Source organism: Eublepharis macularius, chromosome 11 (genome assembly GCF_028583425.1).
Source record: "Eublepharis macularius isolate TG4126 chromosome 11, MPM_Emac_v1.0, whole genome shotgun sequence".
Taxonomy (NCBI): Eukaryota; Metazoa; Chordata; class Lepidosauria; order Squamata; family Eublepharidae; genus Eublepharis; species Eublepharis macularius.
In genome coordinates this window covers 84,485,433-84,503,129 of record NC_072800.1, presented here as the reverse complement: position 1 = coordinate 84,503,129, position 17,697 = coordinate 84,485,433, and the positions used below count along the sequence as shown (strand labels likewise).

Sequence of the window (17,697 nt, the reverse complement as noted above, 5' to 3'; positions counted from 1 at the left end):
ACATCCCCCCATGGGTCAGTAATGACTTGGTGCATGCACAGGGGGCTACCTTTACCTTTACAATATAATATAAGATAGAGGAACCTGGATATAAACCTTGTATATGGAAAGGGTTCCCTAGAATTGGTTTGGCTCCTAGAAACTTCCCACATAATATGTTGCATAACCCCCAATTCAGGACCTATTCAAATGTGTACCCTGTTAAAAATTAGTTGCTGACCAAGGCAACAAACATGTTAAGTGACTGTAAATATTTAAACTTTCTGCTTAGGCCAGCTTCTAGCATCTTGCAGCCTGACTTTGCCAGTAATCAGTGAACTAGAACTTCGCTTACTGACCAAGGTCTTTGTGCTGCTTCCTTTCTCTCTTTATGTTTGTCTTGCACTGCTTGTCCCAAGTGCTGACAACACTGGTGGTTAGAAATCTAGAGCAACCTCTTCTCTGCCTGGACTTGCAAACAGAAGGTAAAATGACTTTGGCAACTGCTAACTTCCCATTTTAACAAAGTTTTGAAGAAGTCTTGGAAAACCTTGCCTACACTGAGTTATTTACTGGAAAAGAAACAGAAGGCAAAGGAAAATGGTTTCCTCTGGGATATTGTTATGCTAAGCAAACTCTTCCTTTTGTGCTTTGTATAGTGCTCTGCAGTTGTATGTTCTGCAAAATGCCATAATTTCTTTACTTAAAGTAATCTCAGCATCAAGCAATGTTGCTTTGTGTTGTGGCATTTTAAAGTTGTTGGTACAGTACAGACCTGGAACACTAATTACTTAATGTGTGTCTTTATAGTTTTGTGTAGGAGGAAGGCTGGTATTCTTGGATACAATTTCTAAAATACAGTGTTAATCTGGAAGAGAGAATTTTCTGAAAGTCCGTCTTTTAAAAACAACTAGCTGGGAAAGTCTTATCATTGTAAGCCTCACTCTGTTTTCTTTGATTTATTTTTCTTCTTAATAAAAGGGGATTGAGAATGTGCCACCCACAATGCTAGGATTACAATGGGAAGTGTCACGCTTCGCTACTTCTGCTATGGCTGCCTCTTCACATCTGTGACCTGGACGCTTCTGCTCTTTATTTATTTCAACTTCAGTGAAGAGACCCAGTCTTTCAAGAATGTGCCCGTCAAGGGGTTTGAGCCTCAGAAGCCATTTCCCAAAAAATTCTATCCCCGTTTCATTCGTGGGCCAGTCCCTGAACCTCAGCACAGAGATGGCAAGATCAAGCATCCGTTTGGAAATGCTGCACAGGATGCTATCAAGGGTGACGCTGAATTTTCTCCGGAAATGGGTGAGTCTAAGGGATTAGTACTGTAGCATAATGAAGCAGCTCAGGAGGTTGCTTTGATAAGGAAATAGACTTGTAGTCTTTTGCAGTGTTTGCTGTATTATCATCTTCCATTACTGCTTTGTCTTCTACCTCTGCAACCCACTTTCTATATTAGAATCATCGGGTTGGAAGGTACCTCCAGGGTCATCTAGTCCAGCCCCCTGCACAATGCAGGAATTTCACAACTACCTCCCCTTCTCCACACACACCCAGTGACCATGCCCAGAAGATGGCAAAACACTGTCAGGATCCCTAGCCAAACTGGCCTGGGGAAAATTGCTTCCTGACCCCAAGGTGGCAATTGGCATTACCCCTGGGCATGTAAGAAGGGGCCACGAGAATTAAGCGCTGATGTGACCCTTCCTGCCTTCCCTCTCATGATCTGCCTAAATTCACATTACCGTGTCTTAGAGAGGTTTTTTGTGTGTGTTTTGGTTTTTGCTGTTGCTGAGTCCTCCTGCATGGCTTATTGGAGATCTTTGCTGTCTAATTTAATTGTTCTTTAAGCTTTGTAATCTGCCTTGAGGTTTTATTCCGTTTGCGTAAGCTAATAGAGAAATCTAAGATATGAAACTACGGAATGCAGAAAATAAGAAAAAACAGGTTTTCTTGCTACCTAAAATTGAAGGCTTTAGACTGCTTCCCTGAGATGGATCACCTTTCCCACAGCATGGCATCTGAGCTTGGCAGAAGGATGGCAGGAGCGTGTTCCTTTCAGCCCTGTATTTCAAGGGTCACTCAAGAGCAGGGAATTCCTTATCAGTCGAGTCAGAATGTGGGATGCTCATTAATATTTCCTGCTAAAGGAGGGTTTGATCAATAAACGGTTGTATCCCCGGGAGCTTTGCACCCATCCCTTTTTAATGCGGAGTGCAAAGAAAGCCTTGGGGAAGTTAATAGATGTCAGACCCGAAAAAAACTTTCCATGGATCCCTGCTAGGTTGACAGTTGTCAAGTCATTGTGACGAGTGACTGGAGGTGACACCTACATGCTGACTCCCCCCCCCCCCCCGCCCATGGGGAATGCTTATATGTGTTTCTCACCTCCATTTAATGGAGCTTGCAGTTCATCTGAAAATTTAACACAAGACTTGGCCTGTTCTCTGTCTAAAACAGGAATATTCTATAACAGTAATGGACTAAGTTATCATTGATACGCTGTGAGAACCCACCTTTATTATTTTTTAAGGACAAAGGTAAGCTAGAAATGTCTTAAATGAACAACATCTGAATTGTCTACTTCTTTTCACATAGTTGACAAACCGGGAAAGAATGGGAGCCCCATGTTAGAAACTGATATTCCTTTATCCCTTGAAACCCAGCAACTTGCCAGGATTAGTGAGGGCCAAACATTTAATTATAAATTGCTAGGACATATTTCTAATGAAGAATGCAGAGGCCATTAAATTAGATCTGCTATTTTATTAAAAGATTAGAACTGGATCTGATTTTTCTCTTGTTTAGCTTAGGGATGTGCCAAGTATACTAGGGCTGGTTGTCAAGTGAGAACAAACATCATCTGATCAGGTAATCATGTTTTGCTTCATTGTGGTATGAAAGTTCAGCATAGTAGTGTTACTCCATATAAGTCTCTTTCTGAAGGCTTGTATAATATGTTCTTGCATTCATACAGCTGAAAGACTGTCTAGTCAAACTGGAACATAGGAGATCCAGAGCTAGAGCATGCCCAACAAATGGCTGTCCAGCCTCTGTTGGAAGATCTCTAGTGAGGGACACCCCCAACTCCCTGGTTAATTGGCTCTGTTACGGAACTGTTCAGCTGAAATTTGTCATCCTGGAACTTAAGCCCATTAATACTAGTCTTGCCCTTTTGAGCAGCAGAGGACAAGGTTTACCTTCTTCTGGGTAACAGCCCTTCAGGTATTTTCAGGTGGGTAGCCATGTTTGGTCTACAGTAGAAGAGCAAGATTCAAGTCTGGTAGCACCTTAAAAGCCCAACAAGCTTTCTAGGGTGTAAGCTTTCAAGATATTCCACAAAGAGAGCTTTGACTCTTGAAAATACCCAGGCTCTTGACTGATACCCAGGAAATCTTGTTGATCTGACATTTGAAGAGCATCTCCCCTGGTGCCCCAGTTTTCTAATCTTGGCCAATTCCTACAAACTCTCTTTTTACCGGATTTGACATTTGTTAAATAGTACATTTGCATTTATAGTCCACCTTTCTCATTGAGACTCAAGATGGTAAGGCATACCAAGATAAATAAGACAGTATTTTTCTCTTTTTTTTCTTACTCGGTTTTTAAGCAGCCTGGGGGGCTCATTTTTGATTGTAGAAATAACTTGGAGAAATAATTAATCTCTCCCTTCCCAGTTCTGTGATCCAGCTCCATATTGGAGGTCTTCTTATGGCTGCTTTTTAGGACCACATTACACTTACTGAGTTCCAGCCACCGTCATGCGACATTTGGCTTTAAGAATCCCAAATTCACTGCATTTAAGCTTTAATAATGCTTGCTAAGTCCTAGGGACTGAAGAATTGTCTCCCTCCTTGATTGGCCTTCAGATAATACAGCTGTCAGTTATAATGCCATGCTGAAACACCGCTAGTTTCAGTCTTCGGGTATGTGTCAGAATTCCAGCTGCTCTTATTTATGACCAGTAATGAATAAAGGCTAATTCTACCATTAAGCTGTGAGATTTAGGATATATTTAGAGGGGAGCTTTCCGTATAACTGAACATTCTGGAAGGAGTGCTTTTGGGAAAAAAGTCGTAACTGGTGCTCCTATCTATACTATACAATCTGTTTTCCTCACTTGCTTGATACTTGTAGAAAACTGGCAATGTATTTGGAAAGTACAACTTCTTTCAAGAAATGCCCTGTCCAGTTCTGCTATTTTGCCCTGCCAAAAGAGACAAAATCTCTTCAGAGCGCTTTAGCCACTGAATGTCAGCTGGCGTTAAACTTCCTCCCATTGGGCACGGCAGGAAAACCTAGCTCTAGAATGTTTCAAATTGAGGCACTTCACAGGCATGGAAGGCTGTTTGCGTGGCTACAGATGACCCCACGAAGGTAATCAGTTAAGATGATCACTTACAGGCAAGCAGTCTGTTTGTCATTTTGCTCCTTCCTCCCCTTCCTAATATGCCCTGCAACCCAAAAAAGAACTTCTGGAAAAGAACGCTGTAGTAGCCCCACAGTGCGATGGTAGTTACGTGCATCTTAGCTCTGGTTTTAACGAGTGGGCAGTCTTTCACTGTGGCGGCTCCATGTCGATCTTTTCCTTGACCTGTAAAGAGGTACTGTGGAGGCAGTCTGTTTTGGGATAGTTGGACTTTCCATTTAAGAAATCAGACAATAACGTTGTGTGTGTGTGTGTGTGTGTGTTTATACACATTTGAGCAATGATCTAATATTTTCCTTTCTTCTGTTGCAGGAATGATTTTTAATGAACAAGATCAAGAAGTAAGAGATTTAGGCTATCAAAAACATGCCTTCAATGTGCTCATCAGTAACAGGTTGGGATATCACAGAGATGTGCCAGACACAAGAGATCCCAAGTATGTTTCTGCGTTTTCTCTATAAAGTGAATGATTGGTTCAAAAGTCTTATGATGATAAACTTATGAAATAGTTGTCCTTATGGCAGGTGGTGGGAGTGGGATAGAAAGCAGGCTTTTGTATTGCAAGGCAGGGACTACTGTGTCATGTGCAGTGGCAAACGTACTTACCATGGGATAAGATCCTGTTAGGGAGCTGGTTTTGAAACTTCGTGTTCTTATTCTCTGAAAAAGATCGTAGGCTTAGGTGGATTGTAGTGGCAAAAATAATAAAGAAATGTCTATATCCAAAGTAATGGTAGAAAGCACAGAGGCCAAATCCTTCAAATGGAGGGTTAAGAAAACAGCTTTCTGCTGCCTTCAGCAACCCACCTGCTCACCCCAGTTTTTAGGTTCTAGTGGCTGCTGGACATACAGATTTTGATTCTGAGAATTTCTGTGAAGAAAATGGAGTCGTTTCTGCTTTGAAATTGCCTGGTGTTTTGAAAGCCTTGTTGTAATCTGTGCCCTTTTTTTACAGGTGTAAGGAAAAGAGTTACCCTCCTGATTTGCCATATGCTAGCATTATAATCTGTTTCTATAATGAAGCATTTTCTGCCTTGCTCCGGACAGTTCACAGTGTCCTAGACCGAACTCCATCGTATCTTCTACATGAAATTATCTTGGTGGATGACAACAGTGAATTAGGCAAGAGTCTCTGACATTTTCTGCTAGTTTTGTACAGTGTGATCCAGTGCTTAGGTTTGGGTTGGGCTAGAAAGAGCTCACCTGTGGGCTCTGCAGTTCTGCCCAAGCAAGTCACTGTCTCAGCTCTGCTCTTTATGAACTAACAGAAGTTGCATGGAATCGTTACAGAAGTAATGGTGTTGCTGGGGAAAAGTGGTGGTCCCATAGCACCTTTTATTTAAGTAACTGGCACCTGCTTGGTCAAATGCTTCAATGTTGTGTGTTCCTGATTCTTGTGTGTGGTCATGAAAAATTACTTTCAGGCTTAGAGAAACATTCCCAAATACAGGTCGTGATCTGGCTTTCTAGGCAGCTAAAATCAGCTGGTGGTTGGTTTAGACTAAATTTGGCCAAAGGAGAAGGGGATGACTGGAATGCTCTTTCCCTTTTTTGTGAGCACAGAGAACCAGTACAGGTGGTCCTCTAAACCATTGTCAGGAGGACTGGAAATATTTCTCATCGAAGCAGACTTGGAAACATGTTGCAAAACCGTAACTTTTAGTTCTTGTGTTAATCACAAGATGATGTTAATCATAGTTCTCTGATTTGGATGTACTGGCACACTGGTTAAACAGTGTTAAGATGCAAAGACGCAAACTGAAGTTGCTGTGGGGGAAGGGAGAGCTTAATAGTCTGAACTGAGCCAGGGAGCAATTTCTGAACTGCTGTTATAGTCTTGTCAGCCCTGAGACATATTATTTTGACCCCGGTTTATTTTCTAGGTGACCTGAAAGAAGATTTGGATGTTTATATATCAAGAAACCTTCCAAGGAACGTAAAACTAGTAAGAAATGAGAAACGAGAAGGATTAATTCGAGGGCGGATGATTGGTGCTTCTCATGCGACAGGTGGTGCCCCGTTTCTTCAACATTAACTAGTCCCTTTATTTCTTCAGTCCTTCCAAATCAGAATAGTTTGACAGAATCACTTGTGCAACTTCAATAGTATAGTTAATGGATAACATAATTTTTTTCTTTCACTGGCTCAACCTTACTGTGTTTGGTTCTTCCCTAATAGTCAAGTGGTCAATAAATGGTGATACCTTTAGTGCTAATTGAGGGCAGCCATGAAGGGGTCAGACAGTGTTGCAAAATAAGCTTGTGGCCCTAGATTGCTGTCTGGAAAGCGGGGTAAGAAGTAGAGTAGCCCCTGAAAAAACAGAAGCTGGTTTATCCCTTCTGTAACCAACTTAAACATGGGATTTCCCTTACTGTCTAGAGACGTCTCACTTAAATTTGTGACAACTGCAGTGGAAGGGTAGGAGGAAGGTTGCCTGCTCCTGATTTTGAGATATGTTAAGAGGGGGGCTAACAGTTTGTTCTTGTAAATGTTTCAATTTAGCCATAATGTATACTTTCTGTGAAAAGTAAGGTTTAGAAAATGCAGAACTGCATTGGCTTGCTCCTGTGTCCTGAAAGAAGACCGATCCAGCCACGTCTCGTTAAATATGGACTGATATATTCTGATGTTTGTCATAATGGTTTTAAGGCAGTTGACAATACTCTCTGCTCCTTGATTCACAGTCGTCTCGCTAGAGAGGTTTGCTGTGGCTCTAGTAATTGGGTTAGAATATTACTTGATAATCTCTGTAATCAGCCTGCATTAGCGTGCATCAGTGATAACGTGGTGTTAATTCAGGAAATTTTGTATTGTGACGGGTAATGATGGTATAAGCTCTTCCTAATTAATGTGTGTTAATCCTCTACATTGCGGTAATATGATTCCATTGAAATCCTTGGCTTTACGATACCTCAGAATGATAAGAGCATTGTTTGGGTTCAATGCTGCAGATTAAATGAGGATGCTTTACTTTCACTTGTGTGGCATGGTCCAGCATATCACACAGGATTTTAAAAATGTAGTCATTCACTAGAGATGTATGCTTTCTCAAAGTTTTTTTTTTAGTTTTCTTTTAAATATTTATATCCCACCATATGTCCTTAGATTCCAAGTGGCTAACAAAATAATAGAAGTTGCAAGGACCCAAACATAACAATCCATCAAGCACATGTTTTTGCTTTTAGAATTGCAGGTTACATACTCCATGGCAACTTTTTCAAAACAAGCAAATAGAAGTTATACGACTGCTGTTAAAACTGGCCTGATTCCGAAGGGGAGAGGCTCATACAAACCACACGGAGTTCTGCCCGTGTTGCTGCATTGCAGACAAATACTCACGTGGGCCAGATGTGAAACAGCTGGGATAGATAGATGAATGCTGAGAGCTGAGAACTATGACGATATTGTGCCGTCTGTTTGTTTCAAGGTTTCCAGGCCTTGAACGTTACTATGATCACATTTCTCAAGGCTCTTTCCAAATGAACTAGAAAGAATTTGGGACTACCCCCTTTAAAGGCTCCTGAGCCTCTTTTTGGTAAAATGATCCAGAGGAGATAGCCGTGTTAGTCTGTAGTTGCAAAATAGTAAAAAGTCCAGTAGCACCTTTAAAACTAGCCAACTTTATTGAGTCATAAGCTTTCGAGAACCACAGCTCTCTTCGTCAGATGCATCTGACAAAGAGAGCTGCGGTTCTTGAAAGCTTCTGCCGTAGTAAAGTTGTTTAATCTTAAAGGTGCTACTGGACTTTTTACTATTTTGGTAAAATGGGAAGAGATTTTGCAGCTTGTGAAACTATAGAACTCTGAAGGGTAATGGTGGTGGTATTTCCTAGTTCTCTGTGGCTGACGTGCTTTTGCCTTCTCAGGGAAAGTGCTTGTGTTCCTGGACAGCCACTGTGAAGTGAATGAGTTGTGGCTACAGCCTTTGCTAACGCCTATCCGGGAATCACGCAAAACAGTAGTTTGCCCCGTCATCGACATAGTCAGCGCAGACACGCTTACCTACAGCTCTTCCCCAGTTGTCCGTGGAGGGTTCAACTGGGGCCTGCACTTTAAATGGGATCTCGTTCCTTTGTCTGAGTTGGAAGGCCCTGAGGGACCCACTGCTCCAATCAAGTAAGACTTCTCCTAAGTAGTGAAAGATTTTATCAGTTGCAAGCATTATATACTAAGGAACTTCCCTGTTTGTTGTGGAACAGTGCTGGATGCTAAGCTTTATAGGCGTAGTCAAATTGAAATGAAAAGGGCAAAACTGATAGATGGCGTCAGATTTCTTAACAAGCTGCTTATCAGATTTCCTGATGTGTGTAAAACATCTTTGTCCTTCCTGGGGGGAATCTGTTTAACACCTGATCAGTAATCGAACAGTTGACACCTGTACTCTGATGCCAGCTTTGCTAGCAACTGAGGTAACCCTGTTGAAAATTTAAACATTAAATTAGCCTTACATTTCCCCCCCTCAGGTTTGACTAGCTTTTAGTATAACTTATGAATAGTTACACAGTTATTCTATAAGATATTCCTGAAGGTTGCGCAAAACAACTTTGAGGTATGTAGTAGAGGAAGGAGAGAAGGAAAAACAAAATTCAAAAGAGAAGGTGGAGAAAACAACTGCTGCCTGCCTTCTCTCACATTTAATTTCAGCTCTGTGGCCAGAGGTTTTTCTTTCCTTCTGTTGCTGTTCTATTCGCAGGTCGCCTACAATGGCCGGAGGCTTGTTTGCTATGGACAGAGAATATTTCAATGAACTTGGGCAATATGATAGCGGCATGGACATCTGGGGAGGTGAAAACCTGGAAATATCGTTCCGAGTACGTGCCTTCATTGAGAAGAAACTTCCCCTTTTCCCCCCTCGGAGTGCTTTTGGGGCGGCAGCCTTTTCCTGCTTGCCGCAGCTCTGCGCGAAACTATTTCTAGTGTTGCAGAGCAGCATGACCTCCGTTTGTGTTACCTGAGATTCCTTTGATCATCACAGCTGAATGTAAGAGTCTTGCTTCTGGATGGCTTGAAGGAGACTGCAGACCTCAAGTTTGACATTTGACTGAAGTCTGAAAAGGTCAAAGGTCATCCTGGGCAAAGTGTGTTACAAGAAGAGAGTGTAACTAGCTCTAAAACTGGGTGGAAAATAAGTTTTTTAAGTAGTCTAGTCCACCAGTGACTTGTTATCTCAACCAGATGTAGCTGGGTAGGATTATGTTAAGGCCCAGTGCAGAATCTGACAGCACCAGACAAATGCAGTGGAAATGATGACTTGTGAAATAAAGGCAGGCATTCTCCATTTGCACATATGGTGTTAGCTATATTGGGGGGGGGGGGAATGACAATTCCTTGGAGATCACTGAGGCCAGAATATAAACTAATGGAGCTGTCTGTTTCCCAAAGCAACAGCTCCAAATATTTTCTTCTTCCTCTTTTGTGTAGTAAAAGAACACGAGTTATCATCTAGATCTGTTCCGCTTCATTGGCTGTTTTTTGCTTGCTGGATCAAGAAATTTTAAGGGCAGAATACTAGACCTCAGTGTCGTCTTCTCAAATGGAGTGTCATTGTGGTATCAAGGAAGACAGTATAGACTCTAGTGTATGAGAGCTCATTGTGGTAGTAGTTAGCGTCTGTCTGAGTAGGACAGGGAAGAGCCAGGTTCAAATTCCCACTCTAGCATGAAGCTCACTGATCTTGGGACCAGGTGGTTGCTAATCTGCTTTACAGGGTGGTTGTGAGGGTAACATCGAGGTGGTGAGAACCATGTATCGTACCCTGTGCTTCTTGGAGGGTGGGCAGGATAAAGATGCCTGTTCACAACGAGAAGCTCGAGAAATGGATAATCATCATTAGAAAAGAATAAATAAACTAAATCTATTTTTTCTAATTGTATACTTACATGTAATATCATCTTTATTTTACTCTCCCCTGATGTTTCTGGGCAGATCTGGATGTGCGGGGGCAAACTTCTCATTATCCCATGCTCCAGAGTTGGGCACATCTTCCGCAAGCGCCGTCCTTATGGCTCTCCTGGCGGGCGGGACACTATGGCACACAATTCCCTGCGGCTAGCACATGTGTGGATGGATGACTATAAGGCAAGAAAACCGCTGCTATAATAGTAATTAGTACACACTGTAGGGGGGGTGGGTAGGAGTATATCTGGATGGATGGTTATAGCACAATGCACCATGGAAGTGCTGTTGTCAGTCTAGAGAATCTGAGGATTTGGGGGCCAAAGAAGTGGTAGTTGTGTTTTCACCTCTTTCAAGGCTTCAAATTGGAAGAAATGTCTGGAGATTTGCAGAGATGTTTCAGGAAAGGAATGTAGTCTAGAGACACAAATGGTGGGAACTTAGAAAACCATATCTACAAACTGTGTTGAATGGAAAAGATGCAGGTCCATGCTGAGCGTTCCCTTAATATGCACTACCGACCAGACTTTCTGTAGATGAAGCCTAGCAGCAGTTAAAGCAATATATGCTGCAATCCTACAGACATTTGCTCAGAAGCAAGCCTTAATGTTGTTCAGTGGGGCTTACTCCCAGGTAAGTGTTCTTAGGATTGCAGCCATAGTCTCAGGTTGGAATTGCATGTTATGGGAGATACCTGATTGTAGTCAAAGCTCGCTGTGGCCTTTGGGATATAGGATAGCATGTTCAGACTTCTGTACTTTATGCCTCCAGGGACTTCCAGTATTGTGAATGAATTCTCTTTTTAAAATAGGCTTAAGAGATACTGTACCTAGAATCCTTGTTCTGAAGTGTAATTCTCTCTTCTTCCTCTCTTGAACGTAGGAGCAGTATTTTGCCCTAAGGCCAGAACTAAGAAATAGGAACTATGGCAATATTACTGATCGTGTGGAGTTGAGAAAAAAACTGAACTGCAAGTCATTTAAGTGGTACTTAGACAATATATACCCAGAGATGCAAATTTCTGGGCCTAATGCCAAACCACAGCCTCCAGTCTTTTTTAATCGAGGGCAGAAACGACCCAAAACACTGCAGCGTGGACGGGTAAGCACATTGTGCCATCTCTTCAGATTACAGATCAGTCCTTCCTTTCAGATGTAGTTTTGAAGCTTGAGAAACCTTATGTGAATTAAAAGAAATAATATTATTTCCGTGTAGCAGTCAGAAGGGTGCTGCTTTGGAGAAACAACTGCTTTGAAAACTAGTAATTGCATCCTGTAATTCTCTGATCTAAACAAAAACAGAGCTGGTCCTCTACAAGAGGGACTTTCATATTTGTAGTCCACCAAAGTCATTTGTGAGACCAAAAGTTCTGTGGAACCTTTCTAATGAGAGAGACTCCCTAGGAGGGAACACATACATGGAAATGTTGAATCAGAACTGAACCATTAACGTAGTTTCCTCCCAAGAAAGATCTGTAAGTTGGAGCCAGTGGAAATATGATGTCATGGATGCATGTGGCTTTTCTGTTTTGAAGTGCATAAGAGTGTTTAAGCTTTTGCTGCTGTAGATCTCCTCCACGTGGCTTGGTGATTTGTGTCTCTCCCCCCACCCCCCAAGTCTCCAGTCCTTATTTCTGGTACAGGCTCTGCAGGAGACAATGAAGTTTCACCTGTGGCTGCAATAATACAACAACTTGATGATAATCCTACAGAAACAAGACTATTACTGTAAATTCTATAAATAATACATCATAAGAAGAGCCCTGCTGAATCAGACACAATGTTCATCCAATCCATTTCCAACCTTGCTCGGTCTTCTGCTCTTAAAGAGCTAGCAGCGCAGGTTGGAAGCAAAACAGAAGTGCAGAAGTGTAGCTCTCATCTTACTTCCCCGAGTTTTATCATTTTCCTCTCGATGGCTCTTTGTATCACTAGATGCACTACTTTCCAGCAGGGTGGCAATTACAGTAGTAGCAGATGGGAGTTTTTTCCCCCTCTTATGCCAGCTTGGTGTGCAGTGACCTTGCTATTAGTACTCTAATGGAGCTGAAAGGAGAAATGACTGCAGGATTGAAGAGGCAAGAGGAACCAAGGAGAAGCTAGGTGGAGTAGTGGTGACCTTAATAGAGTGGGATAGGTGGCATGGCTGAAAAGCCCTGACGGCTCAGGGTTTAGCCTGAGATATCTGTCGGGACTCAAGCCGAGATGCCTTGCCGTTACCCCTCTGCAATCGCTTGTCTGCTTTGCTGCTCTTTATTATAAATAATGAAGGAGATGGGTAAGGAATGGCTGTGTTCTTGAAAAAGAGCCCTCCAAACGATGTTGTTATGAGCTCGTGAGAACTGGGTAAAGAACTTTCTTTTGGCTCACTTATGTACTAAGAATGTTGAGAGATGCTTTAGCTGGAATGTCAGGGGTGGGGTGCTAGCTGATCAAGGTAGTTTGCTTCTGTTGTACACTACGAGAGAGGCAGGATTGAGCCCGCTGAAATAAATGGCTGTGTTAGATGGCGACCTGTGTGTGGTTACCATTAGACACTAAACAACTAAAAGCCTAATGAGACAATCCAGAGTTTCTCCAGCCTGATTTCAGAGGACAAATTGGGGAAACTCTGCATTGTACTATAAATAGCACACACCAGTGCTGGACTGGTGTAATAGCAGAACAGACTTCTGCTATTACTGAAATTTTTTTGCTAAATGTTTTTCTACCATTTTTGTAGTGAAACTAATGCACTAACGCACAAAACAAAACAAAATCAAAAAGCACTTAAAGAGCTGTACAAATTCTGCATGTCACACAGTCACAGAGCACGTGGTAACTTGAGCATTGCTTGTTTTAGTTAATATTGGATCAATCATTATCACACAATCTCCCAAAAGCTGGGAATCAAGCTGGGAAAGAAGCTGGTAGTGGTGTAAACTCTCACTTACTGTACCCTTTACACCATATTGTATTAACTTCCTTGAAATTGCACCTATTTAGGGTTTTCTGAAAGGTCATGACTATGTTTCTTGAACTTGCAATTAAACATTCCTTTTCTCCAAATCAGCACTGATGTTATGGATATGTTTTACCAGTAAATTTTCAGACCACATTGCTGGTTTCTAGGACTGAAAATAGAAATTAGTATGTGAAAGCATTCTAACATTGGGTGTGCATCTGTTTTAGCCAATAAAAATTATTCAGTTTCAAATGCAGCTTTGCATATTTTGCGTGCTTTGTAATAGATTTTCGAAACATAAAAACAGAGGCAATAGAAGGTTGAAGTAGCACCAGCCAGTGATTGGATCCATTGGAACATTTCCATGGATGGAATGATTTCCACCCCTGAAGCATAACCTTCTTGCCTCCCCCTTCCTGTGACAACCCAAAATGTCCCCCCCCCAGCCCGCTATATTGTATGAATTCGTTCAAGGCACCTGTACATGTGGCCATCACTACTTTCTGTGGAAGTGAGTTCCCTAAATTACCCATTGGGTGACAAATGTTTGGCTGCCATCTTTATTGGGTGCCTGCAAGTTCTAGTATTATGGCCATTTTCTCAACAAAATGCAAAATTTTATAAGCCTGTGTTGTGTCCTCCCATTTAGTCGACCCCCCCCCCCCAAGTTTCAGCTCTTTAGTCTTTCCTCATAGGGAAGTGTTTCCAACCAACCCTTGATAATTTTGATTGTGTTCTTCTGTATTCTTTCTAGTTTCTATTTTGTGATGCAGCAGTCCGAGCTGTGCAGTTTTTAAAAATGTGATTACAGTACAGCTAGCTGCATTTTCCTGGAGCAAATAATATGAACATCTACTATATTTTGAATACCTATAGTGCGGTGATAGCTGTTTAGGACCAGTTTTTGTAACAGTCTGTTTAAAATGTAAGCTGCTGAGCTTCTGGAACATAAAACCTAGAGATGTATAAATATGTCTTCTTTCTTTCTATAAACTGGTGTTCTTGAGCAATTATTACTGTGAAATTGCTGCTTGCTATGAAAACTTCTTTGTGTTAAGGGATAACTCCCAGAGTGCTTATTCACCCTGTTTATTCCTGTGAGGCTTGGGCAGGTGAGCCCAGCTGAAGCTGTGAAAGGTACAGGTAACCCCTGGATCTTGTCTGAAGTAACAGCACCATCTGAACCACTAGTGGAAGTGTTTGTGATGTGAGTCCAAATGTTCACGATTCATTGTAGCTTTTCCTTTTCAGTGTGAATAATAGGCTCAGAATTTACATTCAGTTTGCTATCAGAAGCTGGTCCAATTGGAACATGAGTCCTAGATTAAAAATGGATTTTAACAAATGCTGTTGTAAAATGCTTTACTGACCTCTGCTGTTTGTACAGAGCAAAGAACTCACTGTGGCCTACCTGACAGGAAAACTCTGGACCAAGCTAAATGTTATTCCTAAACGCATGTAATGTAATTCCAGCTGCATTCAGATGCCACAGCAGTTTTAGATTAAACAGGAGTGTGTCTGTATCAGGCAGAAACTCAGCCTGTGTGCTTGTGCTCTTCCATCTCTCTCCCCCTTGTCTGTGGAACTGGGTCGAAATCGCCCTGGTTTGATGAAGTTCCAGTTCGCTGTGCTGAGCAAATTGGCACTTGTTTACTCCTTACAACCCAGGATTGCAAACCTAACCCATTATTCAGTCTCAGTTTGTAGACAGTAAGCTCCAGTTTGTTCAGAAGTCTGTATTTGAATGTTCTGGCAAAAGGGAGCTTGATCAAGTCAGCAGTTTGGGGTCAAGTTCTTCACACAAGGGGAGATGAGAGGGGGATGTTTTGAGTACAGCAAAAGTTGTGTTTGTGCCTGACACTGACATGTCTGTGTTTAGTCTCAGATGGTTGCAGCATCAGAGTGCAGCCGCTTTGGTTGCTCACATTTCCCATCATTTAAGTGGTTTTTTTTCCCTTGCAGCTATATAACATCCAGACAAATAAATGTCTGGTTGCCCAAGGCCATCCAAGTCAGAAAGGAGGACCAGTTGTGGTCAAGGAGTGTGACTACAGTGATCAAAATCAGGCAAGTGGCTTGTGGCCAGTGCTTTGATCTCTCAAGTGTCTCCTGGCATGAGTTTCCTATTGTTACTTTATTTTGGTCAGGCTACTTTAGATTGTGACAAAACCCATGCAAACATGGAAAGAGACACTACCAGGAGTGTTGCCTGCCTGTCGCTGTATGTTTTGGGTCATCCATATCTTTATGACATTTGAAACACGAGGTATCCTGTTTATTGCCCATATTTATTTATTTATTAAAATGTTTTTTTACAAAAATACTTCAAGCTGGTACTCAATCAAAAAAAATCCCCGAAACAGTAATTAAGACCAGTATAGAACAGCTGAATGGAACTGAGTAAGAAATAGTAGCCGTAATCACGATCGTGTCCCTGGTAATCCAAAGAGTAACTGGATCTTAGCCACCATTTTTGGTTCTGCTTCAGGATCATTTTCTAGAAGAATTGTTGAATTTTCCAGTCTCACACTGTAGTAGCAGCACACGTAAAAGCCTCAACAGCTACAATAGAAAAACTGTTTTAAAAAGACACATTGGAAGATCCTCTGTTCCCAGACAGTTTCCCATTGGGATCCGTGAGTAAATAGAATTAGATAGACTCAAAGATGCCATATTTGCTTCCTCTGGCTTCTGGAGCCATATTTGGTTTTGTTGGCCAAGAGTGGTCAACTGACCCTCTTGTCATGGCCATTGGGCCTCTCATTTTCACTTAATTGGCTTAATGCTTTTCTTCATCTATAAAACATTTACAAGTATTACAGTCCCATGCTTCTAACAAATGAGGTAATCTCATGAATGTGTGTACTTAAAAAATTGCAAACTAGAATATTAAGACGGCCCAAATTTATTTTACTGTTCTACAAGCAGTGTTCCATGCAAACGTCATGTTGGGTAACCTGAACCCAGTTTTGCAGTTTGTGAATATTTTATTATTTGCTATAAATTCACAGATTAAATCTGGTCATTGTGAATGTTGAATAAAAATATTCCACATATGAACATTTCATTTATTATTGCTACTTGCAAGAAATAAAATGTTAAAAGGAGAGCTGCAGACTTTAGCCAACGCTGGATCTAAAAGCTGGAGCCTGGGCAGTGGTCATTTTTCTGGGTTTCCAATAAAATGGTACACAGTTTAATAATAAAATGTACTAATGGCATGTACTAATAAAGTAGTACAACATTTAGCTCCAGGTTAGTTTGAATCTCACAGTGCGAAGTGAGCGGCTACAGGGATTTTGGATGGCATTCCTTATTCTTTGAGGGTGAACCCACAAAGGTACCCTCCATCATCGTGGCTTCTCTGCAGAGCCATGTGGGAACTGTGTATGCTCAGGAAGCCACGGAATGTTCTGGAGCTTAATCTGAGCGCAAGGTACTTTCCTTCAGTTGTGTTCCTGCCTTCATGTTATGTGAATGGTGGGGGTTCCTCTTAGTTCACGTTTGTTCCCATGGAGAAATGATGTTCTTCAGAGCATGTATATCTTTTTGGTTGGTAACTTTAAGGTTTAAAAACAGACACTATAGATATAAAAATATTGGACTTTTGTCTTCTTCTGCTTCTTGGGAAGATGGCCTAGAAAAAAAACCCTGTTCAGTAAATGTTCCTGCTGTGAGACGAAAATTCCATTCTCCTTGCCTTCGATTGGGCTCCGTAAACAGTCACAATGGAGCTCTCAGCCATAGAGCCTCTCGCCTTAAAGCAGACCCTGGCTGATACTGATGTGCCAGCAACTCAGTCACCTGCCTCAGAGGGCTCCACCTCAGACAGGAAGACCCGACCGTCCTCGCTCTTGTCAGTTCTGAGATCGGACACAAAGACTCTGCCAGATGATTTGTCTGCCAGATCCTTGTCGCAGCCACTAACAGTGAGAGGCCTCATTGTCGCAGTCAGTTGGAGGCTCCGGCAAAGGGTGAAATCTGAGTAGAAGAATAAGTAATCTCTGGACAGATCTAAGCAAAAGTGCCATTCTTTGACTGCAAACCAACTGGCCCCTGCTGAGCTTGAAAAAATTCAGGATATAGCCCTGCTTCCAAGGACTCCATCCCTGATGTCCATCACACAGCTCTGGTGAGAAGGACCATGTCAGCATCACCCAGTCCTTGTTGGCTCCACAGCTGAGAGACTCATCTAGGTGGAGAAACCAGAAGTCTGAACCTTCTCTCGGCTCTTATGTTGGTTTAGAGATCCCTTTAGAGCCATTACTGGATGAGAATATTTCTGATATCAACCCTTTGCACCCTAATGAGGACTTGAATATTACATCAGCCTTCCATTGTAACAATATATGCAGCAGATTCTCTTGAGTTCCTGTCTTAAAAAAAAAAAGTCAACCTCAAGCCTGTTCCATTGCAGAAATATGCCTTTCCCCTTATATTTCTGCAAGG

The 17,697-nt window shown here is 41.9% G+C and overlaps 1 protein-coding gene across 4 annotated transcripts in view; it reads left to right on the top strand.

Annotated features, from left to right (window-relative positions):
* Positions 1-17,697, top strand: part of GALNT11 (polypeptide N-acetylgalactosaminyltransferase 11) — a 35,106-nt gene that overhangs the window by 11,393 nt on the left and 6,016 nt on the right. The window contains exons 1-10 of one of the 4 annotated variants that reach the window (XM_054991457.1): positions 384-464; positions 961-1,287; positions 4,724-4,847; positions 5,367-5,533; positions 6,295-6,420; positions 8,277-8,526; positions 9,104-9,221; positions 10,336-10,488; positions 11,188-11,406; positions 15,211-15,315. In XM_054991457.1, coding sequence (XP_054847432.1) covers positions 999-1,287; positions 4,724-4,847; positions 5,367-5,533; positions 6,295-6,420; positions 8,277-8,526; positions 9,104-9,221; positions 10,336-10,488; positions 11,188-11,406; positions 15,211-15,315 — 1,551 coding nt within the window. In that variant the 5' untranslated portion in view covers positions 384-464; positions 961-998. Of the gene's footprint in view, positions 1-383; positions 465-960; positions 1,288-4,723; positions 4,848-5,366; positions 5,534-6,294; positions 6,421-8,276; positions 8,527-9,103; positions 9,222-10,335; positions 10,489-11,187; positions 11,407-15,210; positions 15,316-17,697 lie in introns of those variants that run through there. The other 3 variants (XM_054991460.1, XM_054991458.1, XM_054991459.1) reach the window with 3 other exon arrangements.